Genomic DNA, 23938 nt, shown 5'->3' with positions numbered 1-23938 from the left:
GTTCAGGTAACCGGTAGGGTCTACTACGTACCACTACCCCAGGCTCCGTTTCGACATGGTGCTGTATGAGGTTCGTCCGGCCCGGCAGGGGAGAGAACACGTCGGCAAACTCCGCTTGTAAGCGGGCCAGGTCGGTGAGCTGCAAGGGTGAGAGGTGATCTCCCCCTGGGGCCAGGGCAATGGATTGCGTTTTAACATTTGCCTCTGGCCCGAGATCCTCCTCTGCGGACACCACCGTCGCCAGCATCACTGCCTCCTCCTCGCTCCACTTTTTCAGGAGGTTGAGTTGGTATATTTGACGTGCCCCTCTCTATCTGACCGGATAACCTCATAATCGAGATCGCCAACTTGCTGTGTGACCTCGAAGGGCCCTTGCCTCTTTGCAAGTAATTTGGAGGAAGACGTTGGGAGCAATACAAGCACTTTCTCTCCCGGCGTGAATTTTCTCAGGTTAGAGCCCCTGTTATACAGACGGCTCTGTTTGTCCTGGGCCTGTAGCAAATTCTCCAGAGATAGCCTCCCCAGTGTCTGGAGTTTTGCTCTCAGGTCCAAGACAAACTGAATTTCATTTTTGCTAGACGAAGGTCCGTCCTCCCAAGTCTCCTTCAGGACATCTAAAACCCCTCGGGGTTGACGCCCATAAAGGAGCTCGAAGGGGGAAAACCCCGTGGAGGCTTGGGGGACCTCCCGTACTGCAAACAAGAGAGGCTCTAACCACTTATCCCAATTTTTGGCGTCCTCATGCACGAACTTACGAATCATGGTTTTCAATGTGCGATTAAATCGTTCCACCAGCCCGTCTGTTTGTGGGTGGAAGACGCTGGTGCGAACCGATTTAATGCCCAATAATTCGTAGAGTTCGCGTAACGTACGTGACATGAATGCCGTGCCTTGGTTTGTGAGGATCTCGCGGGGGATCCCCACCCGGGAGATGATGCGAAACAGCACCTCTGCCACACTCTTTGCAGAGATGCTGCGGAGAGGCACTGCTTCGGGATACCGTGTTGCATAGTCCACCAGAACCAATGCAAAACGGTAGCCCTGTGCAGATCGCTCTAATGGCCCGATGAGGTCCATCCCAATTCTCTTGAAGGGGACCTGCATCAGTGGGAGAGGGCGCAATGGCGCTTTTGGGGTGGCCGGTGGGTTCACCAACTGACATTCCCGGCAAGACGCGCACCACCTGCGCACGTTGTCGTGAATGCCCGGCCAAAAGAATCGGGCCATGAGGCGACTGAGTGTATTGCCCTGGCCCAAATGTCCTGCCATCGGATTACTGTGAGCCGCCTGGAAAAGCATTTCCCGGCGGTTCTTTAGAATCAACAACTGGGTTATATCTTCTTTGGTTTGAGTGTCTTGGGTCACTCGATATAACCGATTATTCTTGATAGCGAAATATGGGTAGGAGAGTGGACGGGTGGGCTGAACCGGTTGCCCGTCGATGGATGCGACCTGCTCAAACACCCGTTTCAGCGTCGCATCCTGGGCCTGCTCCAGGGGAAAGTCATCGCGATCCGAGAGGACCCACCTCTCAATTTCGCGTGTTCCCCCTGGAGCCGGCCCCGCCGGATCCAGCTCCGTACTGCCCACCTGTACACAACCTCCCCTCCCTCGCTTCTTTTTACCCCAAGAGACATCCGCACATAGTACCCCCAGTAATTCAGAAAAATCTGGCAAATTCATCCCCAGAATTAGCGGATGTCGGAGGTGAGGCCTAACCGCCACCTCCACACTATGTTTTTTTCTCCTAAATTTAATGGGCAGTACCATTAGTGGGTACTTCACCGCATCCCCGTGCATACACCTTACCTTAACCTCGCGGCTGTTACCCAATGTCGCGGGTAGAACCAGAGTATGGTGGATGGAGGTTTGGTTACAACCTGAATCCACCAAAGCCTGGTAGGTACCCCCCCAATACTCACGGGTATTTGGTACCGGCCAGCCGGACCAGGGGCAGCCCGTGGCGCGTCAGGGACCCAGATCAACGTTCCCACTTCCATCATTGGACACCGGTTTATGAAGTGGTCCGGGTCCCCACAACGCCAACAGACCGGCCCAGACCTTCCCGCCACCCTGGCGGCAGGGAGTGGGGCAGCGGCTTGGCGTGGGGAGGGTGAGGCAGCCGGGGAGTGGGTGGAACTGGCCGTTTCCGGTCCCTTTGGTCTTCCGGCCACGGCTCCTTCTCCCCCGATCGGTCCAGCTCCGTAGCCTCCTCGTCCGCGAAGATGGTCCCTGCTTGAGGTGGGTGGACGGGTCCGCGGGGCTGGGACGGGTCGGGTGGGTGGCGAGGAGAGAGACACTGATGGTAGGCGCTCACCGATTCCAGGGCACGTGACCAAGTGGTCCTCCGCCAACTGGATGGCTGAGTCCAGCGACGTCGGCCGGTGGCACTGGACCCACCCCGCCATCCTCCGGGGTAGGCATGATGTAAATTGTTCCAGTACCACCTTATCTATGATGGTTCCGACGTCGCTTCCCTCAGCCAATAGCCACTTGCGGCAGGAGTGCCGGAGCTGCTGAGCTAACAGGAAGGGCCGGCCGGTTTCTGCCAATCCCAACGACCGAAAACGCTGGCGGTGTTGCTCTGGGCTCCGGCCGACACTCTGGAGGATGGTTTTTTTTAGCTCAGTATACAACAGGAGATTCTCCGGGGGTAATATAAGTAACAACCAAGAATACTGTTTAACTATTGACGGATGTTCCATAAAACCCTCGTCGTCAGCAAAGAATCTTGGCGTTCTATTAGATAGTAATCTGTCATTTGAGAGCCACGTCGCCAACACCTGTAAAATTGCGTTTTTCCATCTTAAGAATATATCTAAACTACGTCATATGCTGTCAATGTCAGATGCAGAGAAGTTAATTCATGCATTCATGACATCAAGACTAGATTACTGTAATGCACTGTTAGGTGGTTGCCCTGCAGGCTTATTACAAAAACTCCAATTGGTCCAAAACGCGGCAGCTCGAGTTCTTACACGTACAAAAAAGTATGAACATATTAGCCCGGTTCTGTCAACCTTGCACTGGTTACCTATAAAGCATCGCGTTAACTTTAAAATCTTGCTTATTACCTATAAAGCCTTACATGGTTTAGCTCCTCAGTACTTGAATGAACTCCTTTTGTATTACAGTCCTTCACGTGCATTACGCTCTCAGGCGTCCTGTCAGTTGGTAATACCTAGAATTTCAAAATCAAGTGCAGGTGGTAGATCCTTTTCCTATCTAGCGCCTAAACTTTGGAATAGTCTTCCCTGCACTGTCCGGGAGGCAGACACACTCTGTCAGTTTAAATCTAGACTAAAGACGCATCTTTTTAATCTTGCATACACTACTCTTCCATAATATAAATCTTCAGAGGGTTTAGGCTGCATTAGTTAGATCAACCGGAACCAAAAACACAACTGATGTACTTGTTGCATCAAAGAGTACAGAACAGTACTCTACTCTCAGCCAGTCTTGTCTCATTGTTCCAAGGTTACCACAGCGAGCAGGATGCAGTTCATGGCCTGACCTGATGGTAGAGCGGAGAATGGGAAGTGGGGACCTGACAAGAGCTGAGATGATAGAGCTGGATAAAGAAGGACGCGGTCTCTTGACATGTCTTCACCACAAAACTTCAAATGCTATTAGATTATTAATGATAATCTTAAACTATAATTTATTTTATTATTAAGTTTATTTATTTTATTTAGCCTTGTTGTGCAAGTTCTCTGGAGCTTGTGCAGAGGCAGCAGCTTTTGCCAGAGGGGAACTGGAATCCCCTGGTTGGGCCTGGGTTCTCCTGAGGTTTTTTTTCTCGATTAGAGTTTTGGGTTCCTCGCCACCGTTTGCATACTGTTTTTGCACTATCTGCCTGACCGGGGGGGCTGCTTTAGAATCTTAAAGTTTTACTTAATTAATATTGCATATAGGAATTTATTATCTGTTATATTTGACCTGTGCTTCTCTCTCCTTTATCCTAAATGTGTGCTCTCACTGAGCGTGTGTGTGTGTGCGTACTTGTCTGTGTACGTACGTGTGTGTGTGTGTGTGTGTGTGTGTGTGTGTGTGTGTGTCTCTGTGTCTGTGTGTGTTGGTGCGTGTGCGTGTTGTGTGTGTGGAGTGTTTTGTGTGTGGGTGTGTCTGTCTTCTGTGTTTTCAACCTTTTCTTGTTTTTGCAGGTACAACTTTGATTGTTTTGCTTGTAGTCAATGTGTCTCATGTACAGCTGCTTTGTAACAATGAAAATTGTAAAAGCGCTATATAAATAAAGTTGAGTTGAGAGTTGAGTAATTGTTGCGCCGCCACTTGGGCCTCTCCGGACAGCAAGGGTATCAGCCGTATAGCCCACTGCTCCGTCGGATAACCACTTGTCTTAGCCGTCCGCTCGTACAGCTCGAGAAAGGCTTCTGGATCGTCCTGCGGGCCCATTTTCTGTAGGAGCCCATGGTTCGGCGCGGTCCGTTCGGCGTGAACCCCCGTCTGAATCTCCCGGTGCATCCAGCTCCGGAACATCTCGCGGTCCTCCTGCTGGGCCTGCATGATGACTTGGAACCGTTCATCCTGGTCCTGCCGCAGCTGTAAAAGGGCCTGGTGTTGTTCCCTATGGAGGACCGCGAGTGATGTAATCACCTCCGCAAATGGTGAGGTCGGCGGATTCATCCCACTGGCCGTGGCACGCCTGCTTCCTTCCATCCCGGGTTTCGGCACCACTGTAACACGATCGATGCTTGTACAGGAAGGAAGAGGCTGGAATCAGGTAAGCTACAACTGACAGTCTTTATTTCTCACAAGTCTCTCCGTAGCGCTGCCTGCGCACACACTCAAACACTATCGTCTCAATAGTTAAAGTCCTTCTCTGCTTCGAGCTTTTCTCTTTCGTTCTTAGCTCTCCGTTCACCGAGGTTGCTCTGCCAGTTGTAGCCCGTGTCTCACTCCTCTTGGAATGCTGCCTCGTTGTTATTTATGGCTCCCCACGCCAATTGCTGGAACGAGACACAGGTGTTTCTCATTTACGCTTGCCACACTCACTCACCGCTCGTCTCTTCACTCTCTCTCCTGCTGCAGGCTTCTCTGAACCACGCCCCTTCTGCCACATGGTTGTTTATTAAACTTTACTCTACATGGTAAACAAAACAATGACGATCGCATAAAACAAACAAATACATGAAACACAAATGCACTAGGAAGCGCTGAGAAAGACAGAGAGAAAGACATAGAGAGAGAGAGAGAGAGAGAGAGAGAGAGCATGGGAATGGCAGCGATTTCTGAACACCAATAAAAATCATCTTTAACAAAGAGGCACAGACTTAATGCAGCTATTCTATAAATAGAAACGGATACTTGCAAGCTCTGTTCTGGACCAATCCGTATGCGCGTGCAGAGATGGAATTGTTTAAAAAGTTTCAGAAGGCAAGTCCTGCCGAAATTTGCGGGCCTCGTGATCGGCCACGTGGCAGCAGAGTCCAGTGTTCCTTCTCCCCCAGTGGGGGGGGAGTCTCCGAAGAGACACCACAAAACAAGTTTTAGCACAGAAGAGAAGAGAGGAAGACACGAAGAAAAAGTTTTCAAAGCAGGCTCGATATTTAACCTCATGAGGAGGAGGGCATACCCACCTGAGTTTGAATCGACCAATCAGAGTTGAGCAGGGAAGAGGTTCTTTGTCCACTCAACAGCTAATTTGCATCTTTATGAGATATCGTTCCAATTATAACATAATGAAAAGAAAGTGTTCTATGGTCACACAATGTATATAAACAAGGAGGAATTGTAAAGACAAACATTTATATATCAAATATGCTAAGGTTTGAAGTGCATCAAGACATGATTCATTCGGCGGTACGAATACGAACAAAGCCTGAATTAACTTGCCTATTTAACAATTACAGATTATTTAAAAATGGCAAGAGCGACAACATATAACCTAGATATTTATACTGTATATATATTTATAGAAAAGGACAATTGAATCACACGTTCCTATTTGTCAGAGAAGTTTCTCTGGTTAGCCAAGTTTCAGATTAGACCGAGAGACTTCTCCCCTCTGCTTTGAAGCTTAGGAGTCGTAAAATATCCAACAGAGAAACAAAAGGTTATCAACACTCTCAGTGAGAGGTTTTGACTCTGGTCTTTTGATGATCGTATCAAGAAACCAGGAGAAAGGGGGTTTATGGCTCTTCTTTCAATGATTCCGACCATTTGGCTTATGCTAAATTCTCTACATCACGTAGTGTGAGCTTGCCATAAGGTAATAGAAACATCACAGGGCTAAAATTCACACACACTCCTGTGGGCAATTTAGAGCCTACACTCTAACCTGATTGGCATGTTAACCTAATTTGGATGGTCACCAGTCTGAAGATTAATTAAGTTGGTTTAAATTCTGTAAAAGTGAACAAAATAGTGGATTTTCATTCAATTTGAACGAAGACATGAACTGGCCAGCATTGGGTATTAAAGTCCCCGTGAACCGGAAGTTGCGATCGTTTTTTCTTCCGTGTTTTGACGCATTTCCCGGTGAAATGGAATTTAGAAAAATAGTGGGCGTCTTTCTCTGCAATTTGATTGGATGTATAAAAACAGCCGTTGAATTTTGAAATGGAACTGGAGCAGACTGACAGTTGAAGGGGGGGACTTAATGGGTGCTCTGCCCAAGCTGTATATCAAACGTCATTTACGATGGATAGTCATTACTGGAAGGAAGCGCATTTTCAGATTGTAACTAAAGATTATGAGGGCACACAAAATGACTGTGAAGATTTCATAAATACCCTCAGTAATTTGTGGTTAAGTTTATATTCTTTTGTATACATCTTTGTGTGGTTAATTTTTTGGAAATGTTTTTGGTTATTTTTCTAGTTTAAGATGCACATTGTATTGGAAGAAAGACACCAGTCTTTTAATTTCTTTACTTTATGTAGAAGTTGTATTTATTATCATACCTTTTGTCTCTGGGTTCATGGCTGCAGCATGGTTCCGGGGCCGGGGTTTAAGAGGGTGTGCGGCCTTCCTGTTTCCCTTTTTATTCTATCTCAGATGATTATGGGTAATGTAGGCTTGGTTCATTTATTATGTTTGTAGGGGGGTTATTGTTTGTTCCCTTTCTGTCGGTCTCTCGACGTTGTGTCGAACCAACAGAATGGAGTTTGTCTTGAGAACCTATCATCTTCTGAGTATTTAGAAAAGGCCAATGAAAATTGGTGAATGAAATTTGCATGCCGGACTCCTCCCCGGATGTCTGGGTATAAGAGGGAAGCCGGCGTGCTCATTCATTCACCTTTTGTTCTTCAGAGCCTACGCATCTGATGAGCTTCTCTACGATCTTTGGTGATCATTTTGCTGCTGGAATCTTCGACGTGGTACAGCGGACGGTCCCTTCCTGCAGTGACTCTCCCCTGGGCGTCTCGGCAGTTCCGGAGGTGTTCGAGCAAATTTCCTTTTCTAAAAGAGCAAATTTCTCCAGCGTGGCTTGTCCCGCTGTTCTCATGGGTGCAACACACTCATCGAGGAGGGGGACGGACATGATGCCTGCTTCCAGTACGCTGGGGCAGACGTTGTGGATACGTCCTGCCCGCACTGTGGGCGGTGACGATTCAGACGTTGCGTCACGGGTGGCTGTGTTGCCACGGGACTCAGCCACCACCTCGTTTGCTCCCCGTTCCGTGGCGGCAGGACTACGGCCCTGCCATCCGCTACGGCAAGCAGCGAGGGTGATATGAGGATTACTGTGAGCGACTGGCTACATGGCGCCTCGGGTTTGAGCGTGGCTCCAAGCCGCACCCGCCCTCAGTGCCGTGTTTACCAGAAGTGCATGAGGAACTTAGTAAGACCTGGAAACGCCCCCTTTCCGGCACGTTTCACGTCAAACAAAGTTCTGTCACCCTCTCTTTCCTCGAGGTTGGGACAGCTAGAGGATACGTCAATGTCCCCAAGGTGGAGTATGCCGCCACGGTGCACTCGTGCCCGTAGGCGGCGGCCACCTGGGGATGGGGCTCGACCTAGACTCCCGTCCAAAGCATGTGGGGTCTCGGCATCTCTGGTGTCGAGAGCTTACATTGCGGCAGACCAAGCTGCCTCCTCTCTCTATGCTATGGCTCCTGCCAGGCAAGGGCGTTGAGAGAGCTCCCCGAAGGTAAGACCGGCCCAGCGCTTATGCAGGAACTCCGCGCCGCCACCGACCTCGCTCTACGGGCGACCAAGGTGACCACGCGGGCCCTGGGTCAGACGATGTCCACACTTGTGGTCCATGAGAAACTCCTCTGGCCGATCCTTGCACAGATGAGTAACGCCGAGAAGGTCTGCTATCTCGACGCACCCGTCTCGCAAGGTGGGGCTGGTTGGTGTTACTGTCGAGCTGCAGCGGCCCCGCTCACCCCCCGCCCGTCGGGGGCGCGAGACCCGCACGCGGCCTCCCCTGGAGGGTTCTCGACAGTAAAGAAGCAGGTCTGCTTCCCAGCAGCCCTGGTCCTCTTCGACGCCCTCCAGCTCTGGCGCCCCCCTCTCAGGCGGTCCCCCTGGAGGAGACAGCGAAGAGGAGACCATCGCCCCATCAGCAGCCGCGGCGAAGCGGCCCACATGGGAAGACCTCAGGGGGATCGAGGCTACCATTGGGCCCGACCCCAGCCACATCGCTGGGAAGTCAATGTCGAGTATAAACACCAGCCCTCAGCACTCTCAGTCAGACAGTGCGTTGAGCTGCGCAGTCGCCAGGCAGGAAAAACAGCAGAGCCGATCTCCTCCCCGGGGGACCTCCCCCGGCAAGGAATCCGTACGGCTAGCCATCGAACCACCCCCCAGGGGGACGATGAAACAGATCGTACCTTTAGTCCGCCTGTCTCATTTCTGGGAGCCTGTCCAGCTTCCCAGACTGTCAGGCTAGCTAGGGAAGATGATCCGTCTTGGTCAGCGGTCCCCCTGAAACAATTTCAGAGGCTCCTGGGATACATGGCATCCTCGGCGGGGGTGGTCCCCCTCGGGTCGATGCACATACGACCGCTTCCAACACTGGCTACAGAGTCAAGTTCCTTGGAGAGCGTGGCACACCGGCAGCAGGCGTATGGTCATCACGCTTTTCTGCCGACACACCCTAACCCCCTGGTCTCCCATGACCTTCTTGCGGACAGGGGTCCCCTTAGGGATACCTCCCTGTAGGATTGGGGTGCCGTGTGCAACGGGCACGCAGTGTCGGGGCGGTGGACGGGCCCCCGCCTGCTTTGGCATTTCAACTGCCTAGAGTTGTTGGTTGTGCTACTTGCATTGAGGAGGCTACTACCTCTCGTGCAGGGCAAGCACGTGCTGGTCCGGTTGGATACACCGGCATTCGCTCACGGCAGCTAACATGACTCGCCCGGCGCCTCCTCCTCTGGAGTCAGCAGGTGATCAGTTCCCTGCGAGCCACACACATCCCAGGTGTCCTGAACCAGACAGCCGATGCGCTCTCTCGTCAGTCGATGCCTTGCGGAGAGTGGAGATCCATCCCCGCGCAGCCGGCTCATTTGGGAGCAGCACAGGTGGTCCTGTTGCCTCCCCGGACTCCACCCATTGTCCGCTTTGGTACTCCCTGTCCGAGGCAACCCTTGGCACGGATGCCCTTGCGCACAGCTGGCCGCAGGACAAGCGGAAGTACGCTTCCCCCCAGTGAGCCTCATTGCACAGGTCCTGTGCAAGGCCAGGGAAGAGGAGCATCAAGTGGTACTAGTTACGCCCCTTTGGCCTAACCAGGACTTGGTTCTCGGAGCTAAGGCTCTGACAACAACTCCCCCCTGGCCGCTCCCCCTAGAAAAGGGGCACGTTACGGCATCCCAGGCAGAACCTGGTCTCCATGTCTGGACGGGACGAGGAGATCCTGAGTGACCCACCCCCGGTCTGGTTGGGACGTCACTCAGGCTAGGGCTTCGGCCACTGGGCAGCTATACACCCATAAGTGGCTCCTCTTCTCGTCCTGGTGCTCTTCTCGGCGAGAAGACCCGCGGAGTTGCTCGGTCGGGTTCGAGCTGTCCCATCCTCAAGAGAGACTGGGGAGTAACCTCTCCCCCTCCACACTGGGAATGTATGTAGCCGCTACGGCCGCTCATCATGACCCAAGTGCTGGGTAGCCTCTGGGACAGCATGACCTGGTCATTAGGTTCCTAATGGGCACGAGAGGGTGACCACCTTATCCGCGCTCCGCACCCTCTTGCGACCTAGGTGGCGGGCCTCAAGAGGCCCCGCCTCCTTCAAGCCTCTCGGGGTTGCCGCTCTTTCTCAGTCCTGATGGCGCTCACCTCCAAGAGGGTGTGGGATCTGCAAGCACCCCCCATGTCCACAGATTGCCTAGAACTCGGGGCCGGGATTCTCACGTTATCTTGAGACCCCGCCCCGGCTACGTGCTCAAAGTTTCCACCACTCTTTGAGACCAGGTGGTGAACCTGCAGGCGCTCCCCACCGGGGAGGAAGACCCAACCTTTTCGTGTTGTGTCCAGTACGCGCACTGCGCCTCTACTTGGACCGCACGCAGAGCCCAGAAGCTCTGAGCAGCTCTTTGTCTGTTTCGGAGGTCAGCAGAAGGGAGGGCTGTCTCCAAACAGAGGCTGGCGCACTGGATCGTGGATGCCCTCATTAGGGCATACCGATCACAATTCGCACCTGCCCATTGGGAGTGAGGCACACTCCTCATGGGCACTGGCTCAGGGCGCCTCTCTAGCAGACATCTGCAGAGCTGCGGGTTGGGCTATGCCCAATGACTCAGTGAGGTTCTAATACCTACGCGCGGAACCGGTGTCAGCCCGCATCCTGGCAAGGTGTAGGACCGGCAGCCGGTAGGGCGTATGCCTGCGAAAGCCCTTCCCCCTTCCTTAGGGGGATCAGCGGCTATTACGCCTCCCCTCTTTCCCCCACTGGGTAAAGAACAGGCATTTTATCCATCACTAGCACCTTCCTCGGGGCAGGCTGGGCAGAGCAGCCCTGCCCCCTTAGGCCGGGGAACAGTTGAGTTATCTCCCACATAGCTCTAACCGGACCTAGTTCTCCAGACGTGGTAACCCCCCCTCCGTGGGCTGTTCCATCTGATGCATCCTCATGAATGGTTCCGACCTCGGCAACCCATGACCTCCCTAGGCGGACTCCCACCTTGCAGTTAACTCCTGCAGTCTGCACATTTTCCCATGAGTTCTCCCCTGTTGGTGAGACCATGTGGTGTCTCCACTAATTCCTCCCTACGGTTGGTAATGGTCTCTGCAGCATTTTTCCCCCGGGGGGAATAATGCTTACCCAGTGACCCTTACGGTGCCGGGCGGCTTCTTGCCATTTAGAGAACTAGGCCTCCGCCCGTGACGGCCAGTGGCAGGGGCTTCCCAACTTTGTGGTAAAGCTCTGGGTCCCCCTTCCTCTCCACTGGATGGTCATAATTTAGCGTTAGCAAATACGTCTGACTCGCCCAGGCCAGTCAACGTCGCTCCGCTAGAGATTGTGACGCGGCTCAGTGCTGTGGCGTCTTACATAGGAACCCCATTCTGTCGGTTCGACACAACGTCGAGAGACCGACAGAAAGGTAACGTCTTGGTTACGGATGTAACCTCGGTTCCCTGATGGAGGGAACGAGACGTTGTGTCCCTCATGCCACAACACTGGCCACCCACCCCAGCGGTCGGGGGAAGATGCTTAAGGCTCCTCAGACCAAAGGTGAATGAATGAGCACGCCGGCTTCCCTCTTATACCCGGACATCCGGGGAGGAGTCCGGCATGCAAATTTCATTCGCCAATTTTCATTGGCCTTTTCTAAATACTAAGAAGATGATAGGTTCTCAAGACAAACCCCATTCTGTCAGTTCGACACAACGTCTCGTTCCCTCCATCAGGGAACCGAGGTTACATCCGTAACCAAGACGTTTTATGTTATGTAAATGTTTTTGTTATTGTTTATGGTTTGCGTATTTGTATTCTGATATTGATGTAAAAGAATATACTTTGAACTTGTGTGTTAATTATGTTTATTTAGTTGCTTATGTTTATGATTTCCATCCCCCCCATGTATTTAAATTGGTTTGATCCTTGAGTTGTGACTGGGGCCCCTGGGGTCAGCTATTGTCTATGTCTGATTATAAAAGTTCTTATAGAACTACAAGCATTGTCTCCTGCCTTTCTGGTCATGTTCCCACAATGACCCACATTGATAAAGTATCGCTGCAATATTTCATGAAAAAATAGGCATTGTAATTTTTAATTTCACTGGGACTTTAACATGGTCCTTAAAGAAACTAAAATCGCATGCATGGCAAACTGCTAAGCAAACTAGCAAACCTTGTTAACCAGTAACAGTAATCATGAAAGACATAGAGAAACGAATAGCAAAATTCACCCAACTGCAAATCCACAAAATGTGTAATCATGTAAAGACGAATGAAAATACAAATGTATAAAAAAACAGTACAATTACAATAGATATCACAAGCCAGTGCTAAACTGACCCCAAAACCAGCCCGAACCATTAAATCTCCAATTTAGGCACTAATTCATTGTTTCCATGTGTGGTGTAATGGATAAGGTACCTCAGGTGGCTTAACGGGGGAATGTGCCCCTGAAGAGGCAATGGCTTTTTTTCAATAGTGACGTTAAATAAAAGCTGTGGAATTTAATTTCTCTGTCCCAGTTTGGCTATAAATAATGTCTCTGTTAAGAAATAGTACAGAAATACTAACTGTCTGAAGAATTTCCTCTTATTTTATGGGTGTATATTGTGTGCTGTCTGTTGTGTTGGATTGTCATTTTAGGGTTAGGATTTGCAATGCTGATGTTTGTGTGTTTTGGCCCCCAGGGCCACTGTTTGAATACTTGCATCCATATTTAATACAGAAGTCAAGCTCACCCTCATGCACCAGAGGAATGGGGGAGGAAATAGAGCAGTCATTCCCATAAATAAAACAATCAGAGAGCAGAACTTACAACTCAGTATGCATGTACTCAATTCTGGTACAAACAGTAATTGGCACACGCTTTTGTCTTTGAGTGTCCTCTTCTGGGTACTTACTTACTACTATTACTATATGCAATTATATTAAGTGAAAACAAGCGTGTTAAACTTATTGATTCATTATTTAGTCTTATAGCAATCAGGGGATTTTTGAATAGGAGGACTACTATAACTGAAAAACGTGTGTAATTAGATTAATTTACATTCATTAAACGTCTTTAATTTTTCAGCCTATGAATATATATCCAGAGGTACAATATCATTCCCCAGATCAGCACTGATGTAGTGATGCACTGTCTATCATCTAAAGCTTTCAACTTGACCCTATAGCAAACCTCTGCAACTATAGCACGAATTGTGCTAAAATGCCCTTAGTCACCCCTCAAACAAAGCTTCATTTCTTATTACCAAGAGATTGCTCTGTTTTTGTGGGATAATTATTTCTGTGGTAATTAATCACTAACAGAGAAAACAATTCCCTCCATTTTTAATTCCTCTCCAATAGAGCACTCATCAGTTAAATGGCTCGGGAAGAAACAATCACAGAAATAGGCCACCGCTGATTTTTTCTTCACTGCACTGCACTGCACACAATGCAAAAATTCCCCTGGAGGAGCAGCATTGATCTACGGAATGCTCCATACGTTTTCTATGCGGGGAAATCAGTGTGACAAAGGCATCTATTTGAAACTAATGTGCCAGAAATGCCACAGTTGCCGCCTAGTGTCTTTGTTGGCTGACAATGAACACGTTAGGTACATGCAAGAGCAAAATACAAAAAATGAAAAACGTTTTTGTGTGTCCTGAATGATCTTACTGCTCATACATTTTTGACTTTTTTGGTGAATAATTTGGTGAACATTTTCTATGTATCATAAATGCTGTTTTTAATCTACTTTAACCAGAGATACAGGTTGCAGGAGATTTCTATTAATCTTACACAATCACAATTCTTAAATTATATATATGCTTTAACCCTGTGACATAGGTGAGTAATTTCAGAGCTTAAAAAAACAGGGTATGAAATAAAAAAGTAATAAAAGAAATTATATTAAAACTTGAAATCTGTCATTCTTAGCCATACTGTATGTATCTAGAGTAATCTTTGATTTTGATCTTTGATTTTTCCATTTTCACTGGATTCTCAGTCACCAAGAATCTGCAGTGTTAATTATATAAGATCCCTCACATGGGAATGCCTAGATTACATAAACAAATTGTGCTACATAAATACACACTGCACAAAATGAATAACAAGCTGAGCAGCTGTAGATGCCAAGGATGTTTTGTTTGTCTAAGACAGTCTTAATTAAGAAGTAAGGGGCTCAGACTCTTGGTGGAAAGAATCTCATTTGTGCTCGTCAAGAAGGTGATTTGTAAACTTGCATGTATAGGACAATATTGTTGTTTTCCCTCTCGTAGTATTTTATGTCATACAAGTCAGAAACAGTAAAGCTTTTAGCATGCCTTTACATCTTTAACCTATAAACTTTTTCTTCTCCCTTAATGATTCCTTAGTGTTCTCCTACCCTCTGTATTCCTTTATGTCATTAGTGCCCCTGTTAGAATGAAGTTTTTAAAAAAAAATGTATGTCAGCGTTGTGTTTTTAATATGCTGTAGGACAAACCATGTGAAAATTCATAATTTAACACCATTGCTAAGTATTTTCTACATAAAACAGCAGTTTATCAAAGACAGCGTCATAAATGTGGTTTGAAACCAACATTACAAACACAATTGACCAAGTGAGGAATAGATATTCATGGATGGATGGCTCATATAGACTGCTGCTTCAACTTGGGTTCTTATCGCGCAGCTCATGTGTGCTTTGTGAAACAGGCCTTAGCAGCTAGATGTCTAAGACTGTGCATCGCAGCATCTACGTACATATATAGCTACAGTATTGTCCGATATGGTGTGATTGAGGCCTATTCCATACATACACGGGCAATTTTATAAACAGAGTATTTCCTTCTTCATTTAAAAAAAAAAGTGTCCACTCGAAAACGCAAAAACACGCTATGAAGCGCTGTCAAGAGCATGCCAAACCAACAGGTAGTGATATAACCCTAACCATAAAGCCGTGTTGGCCAATGAGAAGCCTGGAATCTGACGTCAAACAAAGGAGATAGCGGCAGACGTTCCAACATCATACACCAAAACTCCGGTTTCGCCATCTACATGACAACACTGAAACCGGAGTTTCTAACAATCTTCACCATGGCAGGAGTTTTCAAAAAAAGTTCAGTTTCAGTGACCAGGTACTGCGTTTACATGTGGACGAATGGCCAAACTGCATAGAAAAAGCAACAGTTTTAAAAATACCCGTGTTCGTGTGGACAGGGCATGAGTGGAGACTGGAAATAATTTGGATAATACTGGATCCGCATTTACTAAATGAGGCAGGGGTAGTTACATTTAAGCTATTTTAAGGCATTAAAAAAGGTATTATAATATGAAATAAACTTCTACATCTGCTATTTTGATGCTCAAAGATTAGTTTTGAGTAGTACAATTACTGACTACAGGGGAACTTTAATAGCTCAGCTGCATATGTTTTTGTGGGTTGTTCTTGCTGTAGGCAATTTGTTGCAGTTAGTAGATAAAATGCACAGCTGGCTGGTTATGGATGTAAGTATTTTGGGATGGCTTGTTCTATAAACATCTATAATCTTTTTCACTATTACAATGAGGAACCCATCCAAATCAGTTTACAAATATTGTATTATTTATGTATTTAAACACATAAATCCTATTCTATATGTCATCCACGTTGTCATAACAATCAAGTAAACAATAAAAGATACAAATGTGTAAAGTTATGTTGCAGCGTACCCCATGTCTCCCGGCAGAATTATCACTGAATATAAAAATGAATATATGTGGTAAATACATTTAAAACATTACCCATGATCAGCATGACATCTGTGATTCCCAGCATCCAAAATCAAAATGTCTTTGTGGATCAGTTTGAATGAACGTAAAAAATGGAATAAAATATAGCTCAGAAATCGATTTATTAAAGGGGCCATTCCCCTTGATGCCAATTTTCAAACTTTAGTTATTGTGTAATGTTGCTTTTAGAGCATAAACAATATCTACAAAATGATAAAGCTCAAAGTTCAATGCCAAGCGAGATATTGTCTTTAACAGAATTTGCTTTTCAAGGACTACAGAGAACAGCTGGAATCGGACTACAGCCCTTTACTTCACAGGTAAATTATGTCACTATTCCGAGTTTTTGAAAAATCTCCGCCCAAAGGAATATGCCAAAAAAGGGGCGAGTTCTTTCTTAGAGAAGAGGAAGAGCTGCTGGAGTAGTGTTTGGTTATCAGAGATTGTAAACATTTGACTGAGCTGCGCGCTTAATTACTTTCACTTTCATCACAGTCCTACACCTGGTAATAAGAATTCAGCTACACACATTCTAAGATAACCAACGGTCAAATAACAGCTTCCATGACTTTAACATCGGCTGTGAAAGCTGTTCTGTGCAATACACTGATATTGTGTGTGTGTGTGTGTGTGCGCGCATACCTCTAAAACACTTCTATGAAACATCCTTTGAAGTCCTGCTTGCAAATGTCTCCTAGTCAATCTGCTTGTTTTATTATCCAACTTATGTCCAATATAAAAATGCAAAACTATTCGCTTCTGTTATTAGTGTTAATTAATATAACCGGTCTGACCCAATCGTTCTGGTGTCATTTCCCTCACCATAGTAGGAAAATAAATTGCGATCTCTAACAAAGATTGACATTTGCACATGCACTAGCAGACCTCCGTTACACTTCGATCGATCCGCATGTGTTTAATTGATGAAGTGAAGTTGACGACATTGTTACTGTTTATTGCTAAAAGCCAAAGCTTATAAATACACGTGCACTGAGAGGGGGGCCGACCAATCACAACAGCCTGAGAAGCGGAAGCTCGCTGATATGTTGTGGGTGGGACACCTTCAGACACACGCTCTAATCGGGGAACCAATCACGACAGACCTGGTCAGCTTTACTAATAAGAGCATTTAGGAAGGAGCGACTTTATATAAACCAGAAAAAAACCCGTCCTTTTGTGAGAAGAGTGACAGTGGTGAAAATTTGACTTGAAATATGTGAAATATAAAGCGTTTTTTGAAACTATAAACATGAACATCCACCGTTAAACACCCAAAAAACATAATCAAAGCTTCAAAAACAGCAAAAGAATGGCCCTTTTAAAGTTATAATTAATCTATAGGCTAAATGCTAGTATACCCTATTAGGCTTCATACACTGCCCATCCAAAAAAAAATGTCACACACTCTAATATTTTGTTGGACCGCCTTCAGCTTTGATTACGGCACGCATTCGCCGTGGCATCGTTTCGATAAGCTCCTGCAATGTCACAACATTTATTCCCGTCCAGAGTTGCATACATTTTTGCTACAAGATCTTGTATTGATGATGGGAGAGTCGGACCACTGTGCAAAGTTTTCCCCAGCACATCCCAAAGATTCTCAATGGGGTTAAGGTCTGGACTAAGGTGGTGGCCAATCAATGTGTGAAAATGATGTCTCTTTGACTATTTGAGCCCGAGGAATCCTAGCATTGTCATCTTGGAATATGCCCGTGCCATCAGGGAAAAAATCTTTTATAGTATCCCAGATAGCACAATCCATCTGGTTTACGTCTATTTGACGTCTGCATTTACATCTGCAAGACATCTGCAATACATAGTTTGCTCATCTGCAATACGTCTCGGAGACGTCTGAACGTCTGTAATACGTCTGCTAAAGATCTGGAGATCTGCTGCTTAAAAACATCTGCTAAACATCTTAGAAAGAGCTGTTGTACATCCATTCTAAATCATAAACATCTTACAGACATCTTCTAGATGTCTATATGACGTCTGACAGCAGACATCTCCGAGACGTATTGCAGATGAGCAAACGATGTATTGTAGATGTCTTGCAGATGTAAATGCAGACGTCAAATAGACGTAAACCAGATGTATGTGTGCTATCAGGGATATTTTCTAGTTTTATAGTATGTAATCTAGTATGTTTTTAATATGACTTGCAGACAGATTTTGGGATACTACAATACAATTGCGTTTCCACAGAATTTAAAGGCATTTTCAATTTTGTACTTAAAATGAATAGTTTACCCAAAAATGAAAATTCTGTCATCATTTACTCACCCTCAATTTGTTCCAAACCTGTAGGCCTACATTTCATTGTTCTGCTGAACATATTTAGGATAATCTTTGTAATCAAACAGTTCTGGGGCACATTTGACTGAAATAGTAGGAAAAAAACTACTACTATGATAGTCAATGGTGCCGCGGAACTGCTTGGTTTCTCATATTCATCAAAATATATTTTTTCCAGGTTTGGAACAACATGAGGGTGAGTAAATGACAGAATTTTCATTTTTGAGTGAACTATTCCTTTATGTCTTGTGCCTGGCGTTCACACTGCTTATTTAATTTTATGTTATTCCTCATTCACTCAGTCTGAGTCTAACCTCATGTGAGTTGTCTCTTGCCAGAGGTGTTATATGTTAGAGAGGGAATGATGGATAGAGCTCTTAGGTCTGCCTGATCTGCATCTTCACTGTTAATACGGAGAAACTCTGGAGCTCACAGAGTGACAGCTATAAATCATTTCACATAAGAATAACATGCTCTCTCAAAGTAGGGGGCTTATGTCATTTTTCCACATTGGAGGTAGGAGGTGGACCACTCCTCCCACTACTTTACCAAGCTTTTTTATGTAGTGGAAAAGCAGGTTTTTGTCATTTTCAAACCCTCAATGGGGTTTCACTGTCTCTCGCTGCTGTTGTGATATGGGTGCCGTTCCGTCATGCCGAGGCATGTCGAGAGGCTGTGCGTGGGATGCTCGCTGTGGGTTGATGTCTGGCATTCTCAGATAAGAGAAGGACCTGGTTCTTGAACCCCCAGGGCTTGGAAAGAGAGAGAGAGTTATGGACTGCTTCAATGGTGGCATGCTAAAATCTATCGAGGATGTGGGTGAGTAGAACCTGGTGCCTGCGCAGCACGGCTATGACAGGAAATCCCACGGGATATGGTCTTTAATAGTGTACAATGTACATGTGATATGTATCCGATTAGGGAGAGCGTCAAAAGACTGTTACATACTGAAGCCCTTGCTAAAAGCATTTGCAAAACAAATTTTATGATAGCAATTATTCTGTCATTTTCCCTTATTTAGTCAGTCACACTGTGCAACAGTGTAAACATTTTTTTGTGCACAGATTCTGAAACTGTTCTCTTTTATCACTGTGTGATAAACTTTGCTTAATTGTTACCTTTGCTAAAGCTGACTCTAAATAATAATGTAAAAAATACAACACAGAGCAGACAACAAGTATGTAATTAAAGTTAAGTAAATTACATTATTCCATTATTTGCATAGTTTGTTTTCATATGGAGTGTACTGCTTTCGGAGGGAGTATTCTTAAAAAATATGCTTCTAAAGGTTCTTCAAATCCATAGAAGAACCTTTTGGTTCCATAAAGAACCTTTAACATCTGAAGAACCTTTCTGTTTCACAAAAGGTTCCTTGTGACAAAAAAGCTTCTTCAGATTATAAAACTGTAAGAAAGAGATGGTTCTTTAAAGAACCTTTGACTGAATGGTTCTTTGTGGAACCAAAAATGGTTCTTCTATGGCATCGCCTTTATTTTTAAGAGTATACCATTTTTTTCAACTACTAGTTGTTTAGGTAACACTTTACTTCAAGGGGTGTTCATAAGACTGACATGACACCTTCATAATATGAAGAAGATTTTATGCATGTTTATGACAACTGTCATTAACTGTGATTCGCTGATTTATGTCATTTTTAATGCAAAGATGACATTGTTTGAGTTGTCTTTGTTATGACAACTTGACATAAAGCAATACATAATATCCTGTCAGTGTCTTTGTCATGACAACTTGACATTACCAATGTCAAAGATTCAAAGATATTTTAAGAGCACCTAACCCCTATCCCACCCCTTTCCCTAAATCTGACCACTTGTCAACCATTAAACACAACACACAAGTAAAATTACAGTGTAGTGCATTTCGGGGAAACTATGAGTTTAAACACAGTAACCTACAAATAATTAATGGTGATTAACCATTAATTATTTTATACACTTTACCTGATGCAGCAGAGCTAATAACAAAGAAAAACTAAATACACTCGTCCACCGAGTGATCAGCAGATCGTACATCAACTCTAAGAAATATTACTCCCCTGGCCTGGAAAAACAATATTCTTACTGTAGTACAGTACCACTTCAGAAATCTTAACGAAATCAAGCAGTTTAAGTGACGTTAATATGTGATAAATAAACACAGAAAAAATTAGAGCGTGGATACACATGCGGTTTATTTATCTACACTACGGGGGAACTAAAATCAACTAGCTAACACAAACCAAACATTAACAAACAAACATAAAAACGTAAAACAGTAGAAAATGAAAGAAATAGATAAAGCAAAGAAAATGGCAGTATTAAATCAGCTATTCACATCTGCACGAACCATCAAGGACAAATCTCCTTATTTAAAACGGGCAAAGCTTATACGCAACTAGTTAACAATAGGTCAGATACTTGCATTGGCTTCTTTGTTTCTCGGGACACGTGCTGGCACGCGTATCAAAGGGTCCTGATGTGTTCAGAGCAAGCCGTGAGTCCGTCGGATTTAGCTGAAGCGAAACTGCCGGAAGAAGCTGTCTCTGAGAAGAGACATGTCTCGAGAGGTTGAAAGAGGACAAACGAGCGAACGCGCACGAGTGCGAACACACACAAGCGAACGAACATACACAAAAGAGCAAGCTTTCCTGCGTGTTCAGATGTTTTAACACAGAGGGCGTCACGCCCCTCCAAGGTGGGCGATCCAATGTGATGAGATAGTTTTGGGCGAGAAAACATGTTTCTTTGTCCGGCACACTAACTCATTTGCATTTATGGTCGCCTGGGAGTTTGGAGCAGGAATAGACTTAGAATAGAATAAAATGAGTATGGTATAAAATTCATTACTGTGCTATAAACCATATTCTAAGACATGAAAATAGAAACACGTAGATATGAAACATGAAGGGGTTACAATTACATTGACCTGTAGTTTGGACAAGAATGTAAATATACACAGAATACCACTAAGCACATATGCCTTTGAGGTTATAGGTGAAGAAGAATAACATAGAGACAAGCATACAATGTGGAGATTCATGTGTATACACTTTAAACCAGTCTTTTGTGGCTAAGGAAAGAGAAATAGACATTCTTTTGGAAGAATTTGAGGTTCTCAGTCCCTGGGGGCGACATGGCTTTTCTCACTTTGGTGAACAGTCCTGTCCTCCCCCAAGAACCTCCTTTGAAGTCTAGGGGAGAGTATCCGAATCTGTCCTGGTCAGTGATGAAGGTGTTGAGAATAGGACATTTGGCCAGACTTGTTGGTGCCTGGTCGTAGTCCTGCTGAGAGGTTACTGTGTTTTACTATCACAGATGGTAAACTTTGATCCGACCATACCCTACAACAGTCACATGTATTCATTCCATAAAATGAACAAAACATATAAACGTATTTTCCATCCACATTCAAACAGGCCCAGGCCCAGGCCACGCCCCTACTGAAGAAACCCACATTGGACCCCTCTACTACCGACAGTTACAGACCTGTCTCTCTCCTCCCATTTATTGCAAAAACACTTGAAAGGGCAGCTTTCAACCAGGTGTCGTCCTACCTATCCCAGAACAAACTACTGGATGACAAGCAGTCTGGCTTCAAAACAAACCACTCCACTGAGACTGCACTGCTATCGGTCACAGAAGCACTGCGGCTATCCAAGGCGGAATCTAAATCCTCGGTCCTGATTCTGCTAGATCTATCTGCAGCGTTTGACACTGTCAATCACCAGATACTGCTAGCAACCCTGTCATCTCTAGGAATCTCAGGCTCTCCTCTCTGCTGGTTCAAATCCTACCTCTCTGGCAGATCCTTCAGGGTGTCATGGAGGGGCTCGCTGTCCACTGCTCACCACATGATCACTGGGGTCCCTCAGGGATCGATGCTTGGACCGCTGCTTTTTTCCTTCTACACGACATCCTTGGGACCAATCATACGGGCACATGGCTTCTCGTATCACTGTTATGCTGACAACACCCAGATCTACATCTCGTTTCACCCAGATGATACCACTGTAGCAGCTCGCATTACAGCCTGCCTAGAGGACATCTCGGCTTGGATGAAAGAGCATCACCTCCAGCTGAACCCGGCCAAGACAGAACTACTCGTGTTTCCGGCACACCCCACGGTGCAACACAATCTCACCATCCGACTTGGCAATACCACAATCACTCCTTCCAAAATGGCCAGGAACCTCAGAGACATATTTGATGAAGAAATGTCCTTCAATGATCACATTGCAAAGACAACGTGGTCGTGCCGATATGCCTTATTCAGCATTAGAAAGGTTAGACCCTATCTCACTGAGCATGCGGCACAACTCATTGTCCAGGCCCTGGCAATCTCAAGGTTGGACACTGCAATGCTCTCATTGCTGGTCTTCCTGCAAAGGCTATCAAACTGCTCCAGCTGGTTCAGAACGCAGCAGCACGCCTCATCTTCCAACAGCCCAAAAGGGCTCATGTGACTCCCCTTTTCATCTCTCTCCACTGGCTACCGGTTGAAGCCCGTATCAGATTCAAGTCATTAATGCTTGCCTACAGGACTATCACTGCATCTGCACCGACATACTTTCACACCCTCCTACACTCCTACACCCCATAAAGATCCCTGCATTCAGCAAACCAGCGGCGTCTTGTACTGCCTTCCCATAAGGGCAGTAAATCGCTTTCCCGCTCATTCACATTCACAACTCCTTCCTGGTGGAACATTTTTCCTAACTCGGTCCGGTCAACCACATCTCTCACAACATTCAAAAAACTACTTAAAACCCATCTCTTTTGTGAATACTTGACAGACAAATAAAAAAAAAACACTAACTCTCTCTTTCTCTCAACAGGTAGTGGTCTAGCTTTTGTTGAAACCAGTAACTTTGTATTGGCACCTATTGCATTATTGCTCCTGTATGACATATCGCTTATTTCTCCTTAAACTCTTTGTAAGTCGCTTTGGATAAAAGTGTCCGCTAAATGACTAAATGTAAATGTATTACAAACAAAGTCGCTTTGCAAACCTTCTGAACTGAAGCCATGCGATAACTTAGTTTGAGGAACTCCAGGAACGGACATCAACGCATCTTTTTAAAAAGACATTATTATTATTTTACGGACATCAACACATCTGTAAACAAACCGGAACATTAGAATGACGTAATCGGTTAAGAGAGCCAATAGCATTTCACACTCAATGCTGACGCAATGACGCTGTCTGTCATGAGACAGACGAAAGCCAATGATATTTCACTATTAAGGATTTGATGATTTGAGACAGCAGATGGTGAATGCTTGCGCGTTTGTTCCTCATATAAATAAATCGTTTCACCTCGGTACACTTGGAATATTTGTACGTTTTAAACATTTTAACTGTTTTGTATCTGTATCATGCGTTTTCTGTTATTTACAGTTTTTTTCAACTGCTTACACACAAAATGTTTACTTGTCAAACAATTTCTGAAACCTGACACTCAAACACCAGAACCACACACCAAATCGGCAAAACCATACACTAATTCTCGACCTTTGACTCAGTTTTCAGTTTCATAAATCACTTTTTGCAAAACACAACACACAATTCTCTATGTAACACACAAAAATCTTACAGGAAGTATATTGATTTCCTTTTTCAAACACAACCAATCAAAATGCCACACTAATTCTTCAGTGCCTCACACTAACTCCTCACATGTGCAAACACACATTGCTTTACTTAACACCAACCAATCATGAGTTTAGAAGAGGCCTATAAATAGGCCAAGGGTCAAGTTATAGGTTTTGAACAATGGATGCAAACAATGTAGACAGAGTAAGGGGAGTTGGAGGGAGAGC

General features: G+C 45.6%; 1 protein-coding gene across 3 annotated transcripts in view; it reads left to right on the top strand.

The window, feature by feature from the left end:
• LOC130560499 (leucine-rich repeat and fibronectin type-III domain-containing protein 2) overlaps positions 1 to 23938 on the top strand; it is a 137735-nt gene that overhangs the window by 40251 nt on the left and 73546 nt on the right. The window contains exon 1 of one of the 3 annotated variants that reach the window (XM_057344317.1): positions 2573 to 4741. The exons of 1 other annotated variant lie outside the window; for it this stretch is intronic. Coding sequence is in view for 1 of the 2 variants with exons in the window: in XM_057344315.1 (XP_057200298.1) it covers positions 18893 to 18938 (46 nt within the window). In the remaining variant the exon portion in view is untranslated. Of the gene's footprint in view, positions 1 to 2572; positions 4742 to 18294; positions 18939 to 23938 lie in introns of those variants that run through there. One more of the 3 variants, XM_057344315.1, reaches the window with a different exon arrangement.

Source organism: Triplophysa rosa, linkage group LG10, assembly GCF_024868665.1.
Source record: "Triplophysa rosa linkage group LG10, Trosa_1v2, whole genome shotgun sequence".
Taxonomy (NCBI): domain Eukaryota; kingdom Metazoa; phylum Chordata; class Actinopteri; order Cypriniformes; family Nemacheilidae; genus Triplophysa; species Triplophysa rosa.
Note: the sequence above shows the minus strand (reverse complement) of the source record. Positions and strands in the feature narration are given on the sequence as shown.